Here is a 16,259-nt window from a genome sequence, read left to right on the forward strand (position 1 = left end):
ACGGACCTTGGCAGACGACCAGGGCAGGGGACGAGGATCCAGCTGGCAGAGAACACGCAGCCCTCACAGCCCCGCGGCCGCGTCCCACCCCGACAGATGCACGGCCCCAAGCGGATGCTCGACCCTGGTGCACAGGGAGGATTTCCACCCCAAAACGGGGGCTGGCACATTTCCCACATGACAGAACGCCCACTTTCTGCCCTTGCTTCTCAGGGTTCTCAAAAGTCGGCGGTATCTGTCCCGCCTGATCCCGCCTCTCGGTGAACCGGTGGTGGCAGCGGCCTGTTCTGCCGGGCCGGGCGCAGCGGGCTGAGGAGAAGGAAGCTGCCTGGCTCAGGGAGGGAGGCCCATCAGGACTCCAGGCCATGACCTCCCTGGCTTCCCCACTTCCCTCGCCGCGGCCCCCACCTCCTCTCACCAACTGACTGTGCTGAGGACAAACAGAGCCTCCGTTCCACGGAGCCACGGCCAGGGAGGGAGGAGGCATCTTGCTGTGCGGGGTGACCGTCACCATCGTGGCCACCGTTTGTGCAGTCAGGCACCTGCGTGAGCTTTGGGGAGATCCCCGCCCGCCTAGGAGTCAGGGACGTTTATGCTCCCACTTTACAGAGGAGGAAACTGAGGCCCAGAGAGGCCAAGAGGGCCCGACTTGGAATCGGGGTGGTCAGATGCCAAAGACCACGCCCCGCAGGCTGCACTGCAAGGCCAGGGTTTGATATGAAGAAAGTTGGGGTTCCAAGGGCAGAGGATGCAGGTGTCGGCAGCACAGATGGAAACGTCTTGGTGAATGGGGGAACGTCAGCCCCTTGTCCCGCTGGGGTATTTTCCCAGTGCTGATGTAACAAATGAGAGTGAGTCTCAGTCAGTGCAGAGATTCTGCCCCCGTTCCGGAAACTGTCTGGTGTCTATGGCCCCACCTGGCTGTGAGCCCCAGGTTCGGAGCTCAGCCTTCCTTCCTGGGCACTTGGGGGTGGGTTCACTGAAGCAGCCGCCCTTGCAGGTGCAGGGGTGGCTTTGGCTGGGAGGGTTTCCAGCAGCTTCCATGGATCAAGGGGGCTCTCAGGGCCTTTGAAGGCCAGGGCCTGTCTCTAGGCTGACCTTCAACCTCAAGGATGGCTGTGGGAGCCGGGCCATGGAACGTGGCGCCTGAACTCCAAGAAGGGGAGCTGATCCCTCGGGCCCCCAGCACCGCTCACAGGCTCCCACAGTTGTCTCATCTTCCCACAAGCACCTGCCTCCCCTTTTTAAAAATTCCAGCAAAATTACGTAGAATGTAAGTGTAGAGTTCAGTGGCATGAAGTACATTCACAGCAGTGCGTAACCATGACCATCAAACATTTCCAGAACTTTCCCATGATACCATAAACAACTCCCCGTTTCGCCTCCCCCAGCCCCAGGAACCACCCTTCCACTTTCTGTCTCTATCACTGACTACCCTGGCTTCCTCATATAAGTGGAATCATGTATTTGTCCTTTTGTGTCTGGCATCTTTCACTTAACATCATGTTTTCAAGGCCCATTCCTGTTGGAGCACCTGTCCGATTTTTATTCCATGTTATGGCTGAATGATACGTGTGTATATCCATCGTCTGCCGATGGACACTTGGGTTGGTTCCGCCTTTTGGCTGCTGTGACTAAGGCTGCTGTGAACACAGGTGTACAGATACCTGTTTGAGTCTCTTCTTCCAGTTCTTTTGGGTAAATACCCAAGAGTGGGCCGGGCACAGTGGCTCACGTCTGTAATCCCAGCACTTTTGGAGACTGATGCAGGTGGATGGCTTGAGCCCAGGAGTTCGACACCAGCCTGGGCAATGTGGCAAGACCCCATCCCTACAAAATATACCAAAAAATTAGCCAGGCACAGTGGCCCACACCTGTAGTTCAAGCTACCAGGAAAGCTGAGGTAGGAGGATAGCTTGAGCCTGGGAGGTCAAGGCTGCAGTGAACCATGATCATGCCACTGTACTCTAGCCTGAGTGACAGAGTCAGAACTTGTCTTTAAAAAAAGAAAAACCTAAGAGGAATTGTTGGATCATATGGTAATTCTAGGTTGAGTTGTTTTTAGGACCATCGTCCACTGAGACTGTACCACTTCACACTCCCACCAGCGATACACAAAGGTCTGCCTTTCATTTGAACACAGGATGCCATCCTCCTGAGCCCTTCACTGGCCCCCAGCACCATCCCCTGCCCCAGGAGCTTCAGCTGTTCCCGTGATGCTGGCTGCATGGGCATGCACCCTGGGCAAGCAGGCAGGGCCCTGGGCTCGGCTCAGTGATCTGCTGTCGCCATCTGGAAATGCTTCGTTACGTTGAATAAGGGTGCCCCCGTTTTCATTTTGCACCAGGCCCTGTGATTGTAGAGCGGTCCTGCCTGGCCTGGCTGTCTTTCTGGGCACGGACTCTGTAAGTGCAGCTAGATCAACAGTCCAGGCCGAACGGGATGAGTCCTCTGACTCTCTGCAGAGGGGACGCCTGGGGAGGTGGCAGGAGTGCCTGACCGGGCATCTGGGACACAGGTTCACATCCTGGCCCTGCCTCGAGCCCTCCGTGTTTGTCACTCCCCGTCTGTGAGATGAGATAGTCCCTCAATGTGTTCTCCAGTGGGGAGAGAAGCCTCCTACATAGGGTGACCAGCTGGAGGGCCCAGGTGTTGGAGGTACTAGGCAGAAGCGGCCCTCGCCAGGGGAGATGGGCGGCCCACAGACGCACACACACGTGTGCATACACTAGTATGTACAGACACAGAGAGGTTCACCTGTTTACAGAATACGGAGGAGGCCAGGTGCAATGGCTCTTGCCTGTAATCGCAGCACTTTGGGAGGCCAAGGCAGGAGTATCACCTGAGCCCAGGAGTTCGAGACCAGCCTGGGCAATGTGGGGAGATGCCATCTCCACAAAAATAAAAAGATAGCCAGACATGGTGGTGCATGCCTGTAGTACCAGCTACCCAGGAGGCTGAGAAGGGAGGATCACTTGAGCCCAAGAGTTGGAGGCTGCAGTGAGCTGTGACTGTGCCACTGCACTCCATAGTACCAGCTACACAGGAGGCTGAGAAGGGAGGATCACTTGAGCCCAAGAGTTGGAGGCTGCAGTGAGCTGAGACTGTGTACCTGCATTTCAGCCTGATTGACAGAGCAAGACCCTGTTTCAAATATATGCGGAGGGCCTGTGAGTTTAAATTGCTCATCCAAGTGCCAGCAAATGCTCTTCTGCACAGGGGAGGGATGAGACCAAAGGAAAACCTGGCGCTAGCATTGCCCGGAGCATGTGAGGAGAAGGGCCTCGCCAGGCCATGTGTGAAGAGCATTGGCAGAGCCCCTGCCACGGCTAAGTCCTGGCGTCCCCTGCAGAGCAGGGCCTTGATGCTCCAGTTTCCTGTCCCTTTCCTTTCCTCTGCAAACGGTCAGGGCTCTGACCTGCAGCGCCCGGCGCCACCCCTGGGGCTGTCTTGTGCAGAAAGCACAGCAGAGCGTGCCTCTCCCAACCCCACAGTACCGCAGAGAGCAGACAGGCGGGAGGAGGAGGTGGGAGCTCAGAGAGCCTTGGGAGCCCCCGAAAAGGTGCCCCCAGTCTCCACCAAGACGGGCCGAAGCTCTGAGCCTTTGATGCAGACCCCAGGATGTCTGCAGCTTCTTCAGTGCCAATTACCAGAAGATAATTCAGCGTGCTCACCCTCTGCCTCTCAGCGGCTGCTCTTTGGAGACATTTTAAGTCTGACTGTACCCCTCCCTCCTTCCCATCTGCCATCGCCTCCACCTCGGCCCAGGGTCTTTCATGGGGAAAAGGGAACCAAAAGCTGGGCCGTGTCATCCCTGCCCCCAAAGCAGGGACCTGCCCAGATCAGTCGCTGCACCTCCTTCCCAGGCTCTGCTTCCAGAGCGGTGTGGCAAGGCTGGGTCCCTAGAGCCCGGCTCCTGAAGGCAGAAGTCAAGGCTTATTCACCTTTGGGTCCCTGGTTAGCTGTCAAGAAATATTGCTGGATCAATGGACACATGGATGCATGGACAGATGGAGGGGTAGGGGGTGGGTCAGTGGGTGGTGGAGGGGTGAGGAAGGTTGGGGGATGGGTGGACGGCAGATGAGTGAGGGGATGGATGGAGGGATGGATGAGTAAGGGACGGGTGAGGAGATGGATGGGTGAGTGAGTGGAGGAGTGGGGGATGGGTAGGGCAATGTTTGAGTGGGGAGTGGGGGAAGGATGGGTGGGGGATGGGTTAGTGGATGGATGGGTTGGGGAAGGGTGAGTGGGGGCATCGGGGGTGGTTGGATGGATGACGATTGAGTGGGGGATGGTGGGGGTGGGTGGGTGGCTGGGGGATAGATGGGAGGATGGATGATGGACAGACTAATGGAGCACTGGACAGACGGATGGAGAGACAGGTGCATAGATATTCTGCAGGGACCAGTGTGCTGAAGGACGTCTGAGAGGATGGACCCGTGAGCAGAGGATGGACCGCTGTCCTGATGGGACGAAGGATGTGTGGATGGATGGAAATACTGCAGGCCCAGGGCCTGTGTGCTCTGCATCCCTAGGGAGGGGCCCGCAGATCAGGAGCCCCAACCCACAGTTCCCACAAGCTGTGGGTCCTCGGCCAGGGGCGCTGAATTCAAAGTTGCCACAGGAATCCTGGGCAGAGCACCTCTTGAAGCCTCGCCAGCCGCTGGGGACTCGGTCTTCTGGGCCTCAGTTAGTGCCCTGCCTGGGGACCAGGCCAGGCCTGCAGGCCTCAGAGCAGCCACCACCCAGGGAGGGAGGAGCAGCTCTGGCCTGCCAGCCTCTAACTGTCCACTCACTGCCCAGGCCAGCACCTGCCCAGGCTGGCTCACTCTCCATGCCAGGCCACTGGCGAAGCGGAGTGGGGCTGTGAAAGGTGCCAGGGCCCTTGTGCGGAGCCCTGGTCTGTGTGCCCAGCCTGGTCTGTGTGCCTCAGAGGGCCCTTGTGCGGAGCCTAGGTCTGTGTGCTCCAGCCTGCCTCAGTGACCCCCAACGAATTCCCCCCCATCAAAATCACTACAGCTGTAGTCCCAGCTACTTGGGAGGCTGAGGCAGGAGGATTGCTTGAGCACAGAAGTTGGGGGGATGCAGTGAGCCATGATCTCGCCACTGCACTCAGCCTGGGTAACAAAATGAGACCCTATTCAAAAAAAGGAAATAAATGAAAGAAAAATCACTGCCACATTCCTTGTGCTAATAAGACAACCCTAAAGTGTTTTTACAGATGAGGATTAACTGATTTACTTGACATGTTAATTAGCCAGCCATTAATGTGTGTGCAGGTTAGATCTCACTCACACTCATTCACACAGAAGTACAGGCATGTGTCACCTAACAACCAGGATACGACGGGGATCCTTCCAAGAAATGTGTCATCAGGCGATTTCATCGTTGTGCAGACATCATAGAGGGCACGGACGTAAATCTAAATGGCAGAGCCTACAGCACACCTAGGCTATGGGGGAGAGCCTGTGGCTCTTGGGTTACAAACCTGTACAGCACGTGACTGTACTGAATACTGCAGCAACTGCAACACAGTGGAATTATGTGTGTAGCTAATCATAGAAAAGGTACAGTAAAAACACGAATAAAAGATATTTTAAAATGGCACAGGTGTGTAGAGCACTTACCGTGAACGGAGCTTGCAGGACTGGAGTCGCTGTGGGAGAGTCAGTGTGTGGTGAGTGTGAGGGCCTAGGACATTACTGTCCACTCTTATGTGACTGGCAGTGTAGTAGGTTTGTTTACACCAGCATCACCACAAACAAGGGATAACGTGTTGCACCGTGACATAAGAGCTGCAACATCACTAGGCAATGGGAATTTTCAGCTCCTTTGTAATCTTATGGGACCACCGCTGGATATACAGCCTGTCACTGACAAACTTCGTTATACAATGCATGACTGTGTTTTAAACTAACTCACGCAGCTAGGCCACAGCACCACTCTCCTCTGCTCTGCGCCTCCAGAGTGTGTAAGTGCAGACAGGTCACTTGTGCCAATGTGGGCCTCAGATTCCCTGCTAAATCCAAGATTGAGTCAGATGCACTCCGGGGTCTCTTGGCCCTGAAAGTCTGTGACTTTGCAGCATCTCAGCCGCCGGGGGGCGTGGCGTGGCGTGGCGGCGGCTGGGGGCCCCTAGGCTATGGGGTGAGACCAGGCCAGGTCGCCAGCCTCCTCAAACTGGGGGAGAGCCCTTCATCCAAGCCCAGCAGCTCCTGCAGAACCTGAGAGCTGTGCCAGGCACACCCGGGAGAGCACATCAGCCAGACTCTGAACTGGGGTCCGGAGCCACCTCCCTCTGAAGGAGCTGCTGATGTGGCTTGGATCTGTGCCCCACCCATGTGTCACGGTCAGGTGTAGCCCTCAGTGTTGGCGGTTTTCTCGTGACTGGTTTAGCACCATCCACCTCGCGAGTTCTCACCAGCTCGGCCGTTTACAAGCGTGTAGCGCCTCCTGCCTCAGTCTCTTGCTGCTGCTCTGACCGCGTGGCGTGCCTGCTCCCCCTTTGCCTTCTGCCATGATTGTAAGTTTCCTGAGGCCTCCTCAGAAGCTGAGTACAGGCCAACATCGAGCTTCCTGTACAGCCTGAGGGACCGTGAGCCAATTACATTGCTTTTCTTTATAAATTACCCAGCCTTGGGTGCTTCTTTATAGCAGTGCAAGAAAGGACTAATACAGCCAGGGACGGTGACCTGCAGGGCCCGGAGCAGCCACAGGTGTGGCCGTCCCCAGCTCGCAGGGCCTTCCAACTCTGAACCGATAACAGCATTGTGGCAGGTGGAGCACATCTGCTGTTTTCTGCGCAGCTGGGGAGGGAGCAGCTCCTCTTGGAGAGCAAGTGTCTTCGTTTAGGAAAAAGCTCCTTTCTAATTAGCCATTTTAAAGGCACATTTCAACCAGGGGCCAAGGCCACAAAAGAGACATTAGAAACGAACACAATTTAGAGGAAAGCACAGAGGTCAGAGCGAGGAGTTGAGGCAGGAGGTCCCTGAGTGACGCTCCCTTCCACCCCTGCGTTCCCCCCACTTTCATGGGGCGGCCAAAGGACTTGTATGTCATGTTCCGTTTGATGCTGTTTGCACTACAGTGATCTCAGTGCCTCCATCCCCACCCCAAACGTCTGCAGTGTCTCCCACACACCCAGATGCCTTGTGCCTGTGGATTTATGGGGGAACAGGGGCGGAGTGTCACATCTGAGTCTCTGTGGTTCAGAAATGTGCAAGGACACGTATCCACCTCAACACTGAAATAACTCAGCCAAAGTAGAGCTCAGAGCCACAGGCGATGTTATAGAAACCTCAGCAAGGGCTTTGCGGCCTTCCGCAGGACACAGACGTGACCTGGCACTTTTTATGCAGCTGAGAAGCAGGTGACCACAGGCAGAGCGTGCAGCCACCCAGGTTTTCCAGGACCAGCGGGTTTCACCAGGTGCGGGACTTTCGGGGCTGAAGCCAGGAAAGTTTCCAGCAAACTGGGGAGAGTTGATCACCGTAAACAGCCACCACCTGGGTCACATGGGCCCCGGCTGGAGGCCAGACTAGGTCTCTACACACTTCTCAGTCAGCTCTCGCATTAAAGGAATCATGGGGGTGGACACCGTGCCCTCCGCTTCACAGAGGAGGAAACTGAGGCTGAGAGAAGTCCATCAATGTGCACACGACCACACCACCAGCGAGTGGCAGAGTGAGGACTTGAGCCCGAGGCCCGTGCTCTTCAGCGCTGTGCTTGTCACGTGGTCTCCTGAGGCGCCTTTAAACCGAAACCAACACCCTCAACAGCCTTACTCCGGGCCCTGGTGCAGAGCCTGGCCCAAGAGTCCCCTTGCTTTCCGTAGCCCCTCCTCATTCCTACCAATGCCTTCGCCTTCCTCAGACCACCCCCTGGCTGTAGGTCGCGGTCTCCCTCTGCCACCCTTCCCACGTGTCAGCCCAGCAGAGCCCTGTGGACTTTCACCACACACCCCGCTCTGGATTCAGAAGAATCACAAATGCTGCCTGCTTTGTGTCCTCAGCCCCCTCCCCACTGTGTCCCTGTCCCACACGCCCCGCCCTGACCCTCGGCCAGGCCTGCAGGCAGCACCTTCCTGTCTGCTCCTCGGTCAGGAAACAGCAATTCCCTCCCAGCTTGGGGATTTCCAAGCTGGAAATTCAAACAGCTCAGCACGGAAGAGGCTTCAACAGGGTCAGGTAACGGAAATAACAAGACGATAAATTATTCCAGGGAAAGGGCAATTTTCCTCATACCCTGCCTGACTCCAGGAACACCGTGATCGTGGTGGAAACTGGAGGGAAAGAGAAAGGAAGTCCCTCTGCCTGCCGCTGTCAGCGCAGCTCCAGGGGCGAGAGACGGTGCGAGGTCAATCCCGGGCTGGGCCCACCACCGGCCACGAGCAGGCGCATCCTCCCTGGAGGCCCAGGACCTGCCACCAGCCAGCTGAAGAGGCTGGAGACTCGAGGCCGAAAGCCAACATCTGGAGTCGCACCAATGCATGCTCTCGTCCCAGCTCTGGCACATGCCAGCTGTGTGACCTTAGGTAAGGAACTTGACCTCTCTGAGCCTCCTGGACACAGCAGTAGTGAGGGCTGCATGAAATAATGTGGGGCACATGGTCAGGACGGTGCAGCAGTAAATGGCAGCTGCCCACTCCCGGGGTCAGAGAGCTCTCAGGTGCGAGCTGCAGCAGGGCGTGGTGGGAACTGCCGTGAGATGCAGTTATCTAGGGAACCAGGCCCGTGTCAGAGGAACAGCTGCAGAGGTGAGGCCACACCACTGCTCATTCTGCAGAGGGTCCAGTCTGACTCCGACCTCCCAGCCGTGCACCCTCTGCTCTCTCCGAGGCTTCCGGATTACGGGAGTTTGTCTCTTGCCTGTTTGTGTTTTGTTGTGGTTTTATGATTGCTTTTTAGCCCGTTTTATGGAAATCTTTCTAAGATGTACCAGGAGCGCCTCCTTTTTCCAGATCAACGTAGAAGTGTCTTGTAAACTCTGATGACTCAGGGTGCTGTGGAAGTGAGGAGACCTCTTTGCCCCCACACTGCCTGACCCCAGCCTATTGGAGCTGCTTCCTTCTCCAGCCCCAGACAGCCCTCCCAGCTTCCTCTTGAATCTGCTGCTGGTTACCCCTGGGGAGACCAAGCCTTGCTGGTGGAGGGGAGATAAACAAGCTCACCAAATCATTATTCTTAATTTGCAGGAAGGCCAAAGCTGTCTCCGAGCCGAGCTCTATTCTAAAGACATTTTTCACTGTTTAAAAGCCTTTGATTCCTTTACTTCCCAGCAACTGGCTGAGTTCCCAGGGCTGAAGTTGCCTTGAAGTTTGACTGCTGAATAAGAAAAAGAGTTTTCCTCTCTTTTGTTGTTAACTCAATCCAGAGTTTGAGCTGGTAGTATAAAGGTTTCAAACATACTGAATCGGATTTCTTCAACTAGATTGTTTTGGAAAATACAAATATGAAACCTGGGAAGGACAGATACAGAAGAAAAACAAGTCTCCGTTCCAGGCTAAGGTGGATGGAAGGGGGGTTGCCGCAAGGAGGCTCGAACCTGAGACAGTCTGAAAACCACAAAAACCTCCCCTGCATTTGGGGGCTGGCGTGCAGCTGCTCACATTTTTATCTTGCTAAATTAAGAATATAAAATAATAACCATTGGATAAGATCACCCTTATTTTAGAAAACAAAGGGGAAAGTCAACAAAAAGGCTGTTTTGTTTTGTTTTAATTAAAGGGATTTAACTTTCTGAAAAACTTCCCACATTACCCTCTGCTTTTCTTATTTTGTCACGGGTGAGAAAAGCTGTCAGCTTCTCAGCTTCTGTAAACCACCAGGGTAGGACCAACACTTGGAGGCCGGATCCTAGAACGCCTGGGTTCCAGGGTGGGGATCCTGCTGTGAACAGGACATGGACAGACTGATGGAGCTTTGGACAGATGGATGGAGGGACAGGTGCATAGATATTCTGCATGGACCAGTGTGCTGAAGGACGTCTGAGAGGATGGACAGAGCTTGGAGGTTCCAGGGTCGGGATCCCGCTGAGGACGCCTGGGTTCCGGGGTTGGGGTCCCGCCGAGGACTCCTGGGTTCCGGGGTCGGGATCGCGCTGTGTTGCATGAGCTGGGTTCGGGTTCGAGTGTTCTCTGTGCTGATTGTGCAGTCCAAGTTGTGCAGACACACAGCCTGGGTTTGAATCTGGGTTTGAATTTGGAGTCCATCTCCAGCCACGGGGTCCTGCAGAAGGCCTCCATGCCTCAGTTTCCCCGTCTGTAAAATGGCAGTGGTTGCCGTGCCCTGCTCGTGGACGTAGGGTGAGGCCCCCTCTCTGGCACTCGTGTCTGCTCACTGGCTGCTGCTTGTGCTTGCTCGTTGGATGTGGCTCCTACAGGCCCTTGCAGGTCTGTGTAGACTCGGAGGAGTTGGGTGGCAGAAAGGAGCTTTGGTGATGGAAGCACCCAGGCCAGGGAGAAGAGACGTGGAGGATTCGACTCCTGGCCGCACGGGGCCGGGCAATCCCCAGAGATCTTGCCCAGCTCCGTCTTCCAGGTCCTGAAATTTTATCTAAGGACCTCAGCAGGCACTTGGGAGCACAAAGAGAGGGTGGTGGAGCATGGGGCCCTCCTGGCTGAGAGTGCCTTTTGGAGAAGGGGTCTGCCCCGATGCAGCATTTCTGAGATCCGGACCCTGACAGATGGGCCACCAGGGGACCCTGGAAGACTGAACTCCCATCTCCCACCACACACACACGCGCACACGTACACACACGCATGAGCACACATACTGACATTCTTCTCACCCTGAGTAACACAGGATCTGTGAACACCAATTCTAGTCATTTGAGTGTGTGTACAGCTGTGAGTGCGTGTACAGCTGTGTGTGTACAACTGCATGTACAGTTGTGTGTACAGCTGTTTGTGTACAGCTGTGTGTGTGTACAGTTGTGTGAGTGTACAGCTGTGTGTACAGCTGTGTGTGTACAGTGTGTGCGTGTACAGCTTTGTGTGTATGTACAGCTGTGTGAGTGCATGTACAGCTGTGTGTACAACTGTGGGTGTCTACAGCTTTGTGTGTGTGTACAGCTGTGTGTGTGTGCATGTGCACATGAGCATCTGTGTGTACATGTGTGCCTGTGTGGGTGTGCCTATTAGGGTGTGTACACCTGTGTGGGTGTGCATCTGGAATGGTGTGTGAACACATATGTGGTCGAGTACACATATGCATGTGTGTGCACACACATGTGCAGCCTACACATACAGAGCTGTGCATACACTCAACTGACTAGAGGTGGTGTTCAGAGATCCTGTGTTGCACATGTATGTATGTAAGTATCTGTGGATATAGGCTGAGCATAAAAGAATTCAAAAGTTTGTTCTGGCTGGGTGCGGTGTCTCATGCCTGTAATCCCAGCACTTTGGGAGGCTGGGACGGTGGATCACTTGAGGTCAGGAATTTGAGACCAGCCTGGCCAACACGGAGAAACCCTGTCTCTGCTAAAAATACAAACAATTAGCTGGGCATGATGGCGGGCGCCTGTAATCCCAGCTACTCAGGAGGCTGAGGCAGGAGAATCACTTGAACCCAGGAGGCGGAGGTTGCAGTGAGCCGAGATCGCACCACTGCACTCCAGCCTGGGCGACAGAGCCTGACTCTGTCTTAAAAAAAAAAAAAAAAAAAAAAAAAAAAAAAGCTTTTTCTGACGTCTCTCTCTCCCGCTTTCCACCCATCCTCCTCTTTTCTGTCTTTTATTCCTTTACTGTAATGAAAAAAAGGAAAGGCAGCTGAGGAGACCAGCAAAGCGCCAGCAAGCTTGAAGTCACGTAGACCTAGATTCAAACCCCAGCTCTGTTATTCTCTGTCCAGTGATACTGAGCAAGTCACTTAACCCCTCCAAGCCTCGGTTTCTCATTCATACCGTGGGATAAAAACATTTGCCTGACATAGCACACGACAGTAAGAGTGCATGAATGCAGAGTGGGTGGCTGTGTAGTGGGTGGCTAAGGGCTGACTCTGGGGTCAGACTGGGTTTGCAGCCTGTTCTGTGAGTTTCTAACAGGGTGGCCGTGGACAGTTTGTTGCCCCCTCTGTGCCTCCATGTCATCCCGAAGACCGTCACTTGTGGAGGTGCTATGAGGAGTGAATGTGGTGGCGTATTTAACACTTCACAGCAGTTCTTGGCACATAGCAGGAGCTTTATAAGGGGCAGTTATTAAAATGTGTATCAAAAGCACTGAGGAAAAAAAAGAGAGAAAGCAAAAAAGCATTTAGACTTTTTTTCTTTTTAGAGACAGGATCTTGCTCTGTCGCCCAAAGCCGGAGTGCAGCGGTGAGATCCTAACTCACTACGTGCTGGAACTCCTGGGCTCAAGCAATCCTCCCACCTCAGCCTCCCAAGTAGCTGGAACTGCAGGTGCAGCCACTGTGTCCAGGTAATGTTTAAAAAAAAATGTTTTGTAGAGACAGGATCTCACTATGTTGCCCAGGCTGGTCTGGAACTCCTGGACTCTCAAAATCCTTTCATCCTGCCTTCCCAAAGCACTGGGATTACAGGCATGAGCCACCATGCCCAGCCTATTTAGAGTTTTTAGGAGGGATGGATATATTCTAAAATTGGATTGTGCTGGTGATTGCACAACTCTTTAAATTTACTAAAAATCATTAAATTGTGCACTTGAAATGGTTGAATTTTATGGTGTATAAATTATGCCTCCATAAAGCTGTTTTTTAAAAAGCACTTAGAGTTAGTGAAAAAGCAACTTGCAGAATAATATGCACACTATTGTTGTCATTTATGAAAAGTTTTAAACTATGTAAAACAATACTTCTCTAATACAAATATATGTAGTAAAAATATCAAATGCAGCCTGGAATGATATATGTAGATTTCATAATTATGCTTGCTCCCTGGGGTGGGGTTGAGACACAAGAAGGGAATTTTTATCTGTAATGTTTTATTGTATTTATATTTTTAAAAGACCAGGAAAGCACCATGTGCAATGGTGTCACGTAAAGTCACAATATAAAAAGGCAAAGCCAGGCACAATGGTGTGGCCCTGCGGTCTCAGCTACTCGGGAGGCTAAGGCAGGAGGATCGTTTGTGTCCAGGAGTTCAAGTCCTGTCTGGGCAATATAGCAAGTCTCCATCTCTAAAAAATAAATAATCATGGGGGCAGGGAGAGGTGCCTAATGGGAGAAACCCATGCTGGGGTGGGGAAGGCTGGCAGCTTCTTGCTTCGTGACTTGGGTGGTGATTATGCTGATGTCTCTTTGTAACTAATCATTTGAGGCAATTGTGTTTTATGCAGTTTTATGTGCTATCGTTCACAATCTTATGAGTTCAAAAATCTCAGGCTGGGAATGGTGGCTCCCACCTGTAATCCCAGCATTTTCGGAGGCTAACGGGGGAGGATGACTCTAGCCCAGTAGTTTGAGAGCAGCCTGGGCAACGTGGCGAAACCCTGTCTCTGCAAAAAAAAAAAAATACAAACAAATTAGCCGGTTGTGGTGGCATGTGTCTGTAGTCCCAGTTACTCAGGGGGCTGAGGTGGGAGGATCACTTGAGCCCAGGAGGTGGAGGCTGCAGTGAACCGTGATTGTGCCACTGCACTGCAGCCTGGGCGACAGAGCAACACTCTGACTCTTAAGGAAAAGCAAACCAAACCAAACCCTCCATAAAAAATGAAAGTGTTAGTTTGGGTGGATATGTTTTGGAATTTGTTATGTTATTTTCTACAATCTTGTGTAATAAAATTCAAAACAATGAAAACAAAATGATGGCCTGCCTTGCAGGTTGGGGTGGGGGCTGTGAGGTGTTTGGGATGACACACGGAAGTGCCTGGGGAAAGGGAGGGAGGCTTCCCCGCCCTCCTCAACTAGGGGAGCCCGAGATGTGGCTGCCTCCAATCCCCAGAGTAGCAACCTGCCCGCCCAGGCTCCCGGATGCCAGCAGAGGCTTGGCAAAGGGCCTCAGACAGCCTCCCTGATTTACGAGGCTCTCCACGTTCCCTCTGATGGATGGCCCTCCGCTCGCCCTCCCTCCTCCCTCTAAACGCTGCTGTATCCAAGGCCACAGGCCCAGAGTGGGAGCTGCACAGGCAGGGAGGAGCCGAGCTGGCCTCCCTCCTCCTCCCACCCAGCTGCCCCGTCACCCAGTGGTCTCCCCCGCAGCTGCCTCCCTTCCGCCTCCGTGAATTGAGTGCTTGTCCGCCACGAGCCAGGCACCCGGCTGGGTCTCTGCCTCCAGGGAGCCTTGCAGACCAGAAACGGCAGGACCGGAACACCGCTGCTTTCCACGTTCCCCGGGCCTCTCTAGGAGTTGGCCTCGAGTGAGACCTTCAGTGGGAATGAGCGCCCCGTGGGATGGTTTGGTGCCAGAATATTCCAAGAGGAGGCCCCGGCCAGTGCAAAGGCCCTGAGGGACGGGGGACTGTGAGCCTGGGCAGGGGTGAAAGTGGGGAGGGTAGGACGAAAGCACTGAAATGGGTTCTTCCTGAGTACTAAGAACTTTCTACCAAGGCCCTGTGGGAGGGGATGAGCCACAGTCACCACTGGGGCTGTGGGAAGCCAGGTGGGGCAGGAACAGTCACCCCGCTGGCCGCACTGGGGTAGACTTGGAGCCCTGAGCTAGAACCCCAGAGGGAGCTGGGAGCCCTGGCCCTGCCTCATAGTTGGTCTATGACCTTGGACAGCTCAGGCCACCTCTCAGCCTCCGTTTCCACGTTCGCAAAGCTGGTGAAAGCTCTGCCGGAACCCCGGCTTCAGAATACTGGGCCCTACCCTGGGCCTGAAGCCTGGGCTCCCTGGGAATGGGTCCTGAGAATCTCCCACAGGGTCCTGAGGCAATCAGGTTGGACCCCATAGCTCAAGGGGCACAAAGATGGTGATCCTCCATGCAGGTCCTCAAGAAACTCAGCTCTGCCAGGGAGACACCCCTGAACAGTAATCACCAAGTGTGATAAGGCCCGTAAGGGTGGCACAGATGTGGCCATGCCAGGGGACCATCATGGGAAGCTCGTCTGCATTGGCTTCACGGAGGAAGCAACACCTGCGTAGTGTGTTGAGGGCAGCGTAGGAGTGTGCCCGGTGGTCAAGGGCGAATGAGGGTGCCCAGCAGGCAGGGCGGCCCGAGCAGAGGCGTGGTGGCTGGAGCTCACTGGTGTGTTTGGGCGCTGGGCTGTGGTGGGGGTGGGGAGATGGGGGTACTGAATGTGTTATACGGATGCTTCATCCCTGAGTCTTGGACTCAATGCAGACAGCAAAGGGCTCCCCGCACTGACCCATAAGGCAGGTGGAGCCCACAGCATTAGTGGCATCCAGGGGAGTGTGATAGGAGGGTGACCAGGTGCCAAGCCCAAGGGACAGGTGCAACAGGAGCCACTGGGCCTCCACCCTCTGCCCCGTAGGGCCCCTTCACACCAAGAACTCCAGCCAGGCTCAACCACAAGCACCCTCCAGCCAGGCTCAACCACCCTCCTCCCCATGCCCGGCCTCAGCACGTGCTGTACCCCCTGCCCAGACCCCTTCCTCCTTCCTGCAGCTCTTTGCTGGGCGAACCTTTTCTCAGCCTTCAGGTTTCAGGGCTGGGGCCAACACAGTGCCTCAGTTCTTACCTCAGGGCAGAAGAGAGATAAGGGAGACAGCAGGTGGGGCTGCAGAGGCAGGGGCTGCCATGTGGTTAACCTGATGCAGACCCCTAGCCCTCTGAGGAAGGCTGGGCGTGAGCCTGAAGGCCAGGCCTTGTAGGGAGTCTGGGACCCCGGGTCATTGTCCTGTGGGTTCGAGGGAGCAGAGGACTGGCCTAGCACTGGCAGGTGCCACCAAGGATGGTAAACAAAGCTCAGCTCAGCTCGCCCTCCCTACTCACCAGCGAAGAACTATGCTCTGCCACCTACAGCCTTAACATGTTGGCATGTCCCGTCCCGGGGGCAGGGGAACAGGTGACTGTCACAGGCCAGGGGTAGGTGGCAATGGTCAAGGGTGTCACTTCTGGAGCCGGACTGCCAAGCCTCAGGCCAGCCTGCCTCTTTCTGGTTATGAGACCTTGGCCATTTGCTTAACCCTCACTGACTTAACACAGCCTATTCTACTGTAATAATTATGTGTTTATTTCAATGTGCCATCGAGAGACACAATCAGCACATCAATTCCCATCATAGATATTATTGTTAGAACAAAGCTCACCTGGGTATTTAAGGGATTTTTAAGTAAGTCTGTTTAAAGAAAAGTACTAAATAAATAATAGGGCAGGTTCCAGGTGGGAAGCTGATTTGT

At 54.3% G+C, this 16,259-nt stretch overlaps 1 protein-coding gene across 1 annotated transcript; it reads left to right on the plus strand.

Moving 5' to 3' along the window:
- Nucleotides 1–6,648: 6,648 nt before the first annotated feature.
- On the plus strand, nucleotides 6,649–9,745 carry LOC115894748. The gene is made up of 3 exons (XM_030922714.1): nucleotides 6,649–8,186; nucleotides 8,259–8,533; nucleotides 9,194–9,745. Exons 1-3 carry the CDS (start codon nucleotides 7,584–7,586, stop codon nucleotides 9,249–9,251), a joined length of 936 nt encoding a protein of 311 aa, XP_030778574.1. The 5' UTR covers nucleotides 6,649–7,583; the 3' UTR covers nucleotides 9,252–9,745.
- Nucleotides 9,746–16,259: the final 6,514 nt, after the last annotated feature.

The sequence above is a fragment of the Rhinopithecus roxellana genome, chromosome 19 (genome assembly GCF_007565055.1).
Source record: "Rhinopithecus roxellana isolate Shanxi Qingling chromosome 19, ASM756505v1, whole genome shotgun sequence".
Lineage (NCBI taxonomy): Eukaryota > Metazoa > Chordata > Mammalia > Primates > Cercopithecidae > Rhinopithecus > Rhinopithecus roxellana.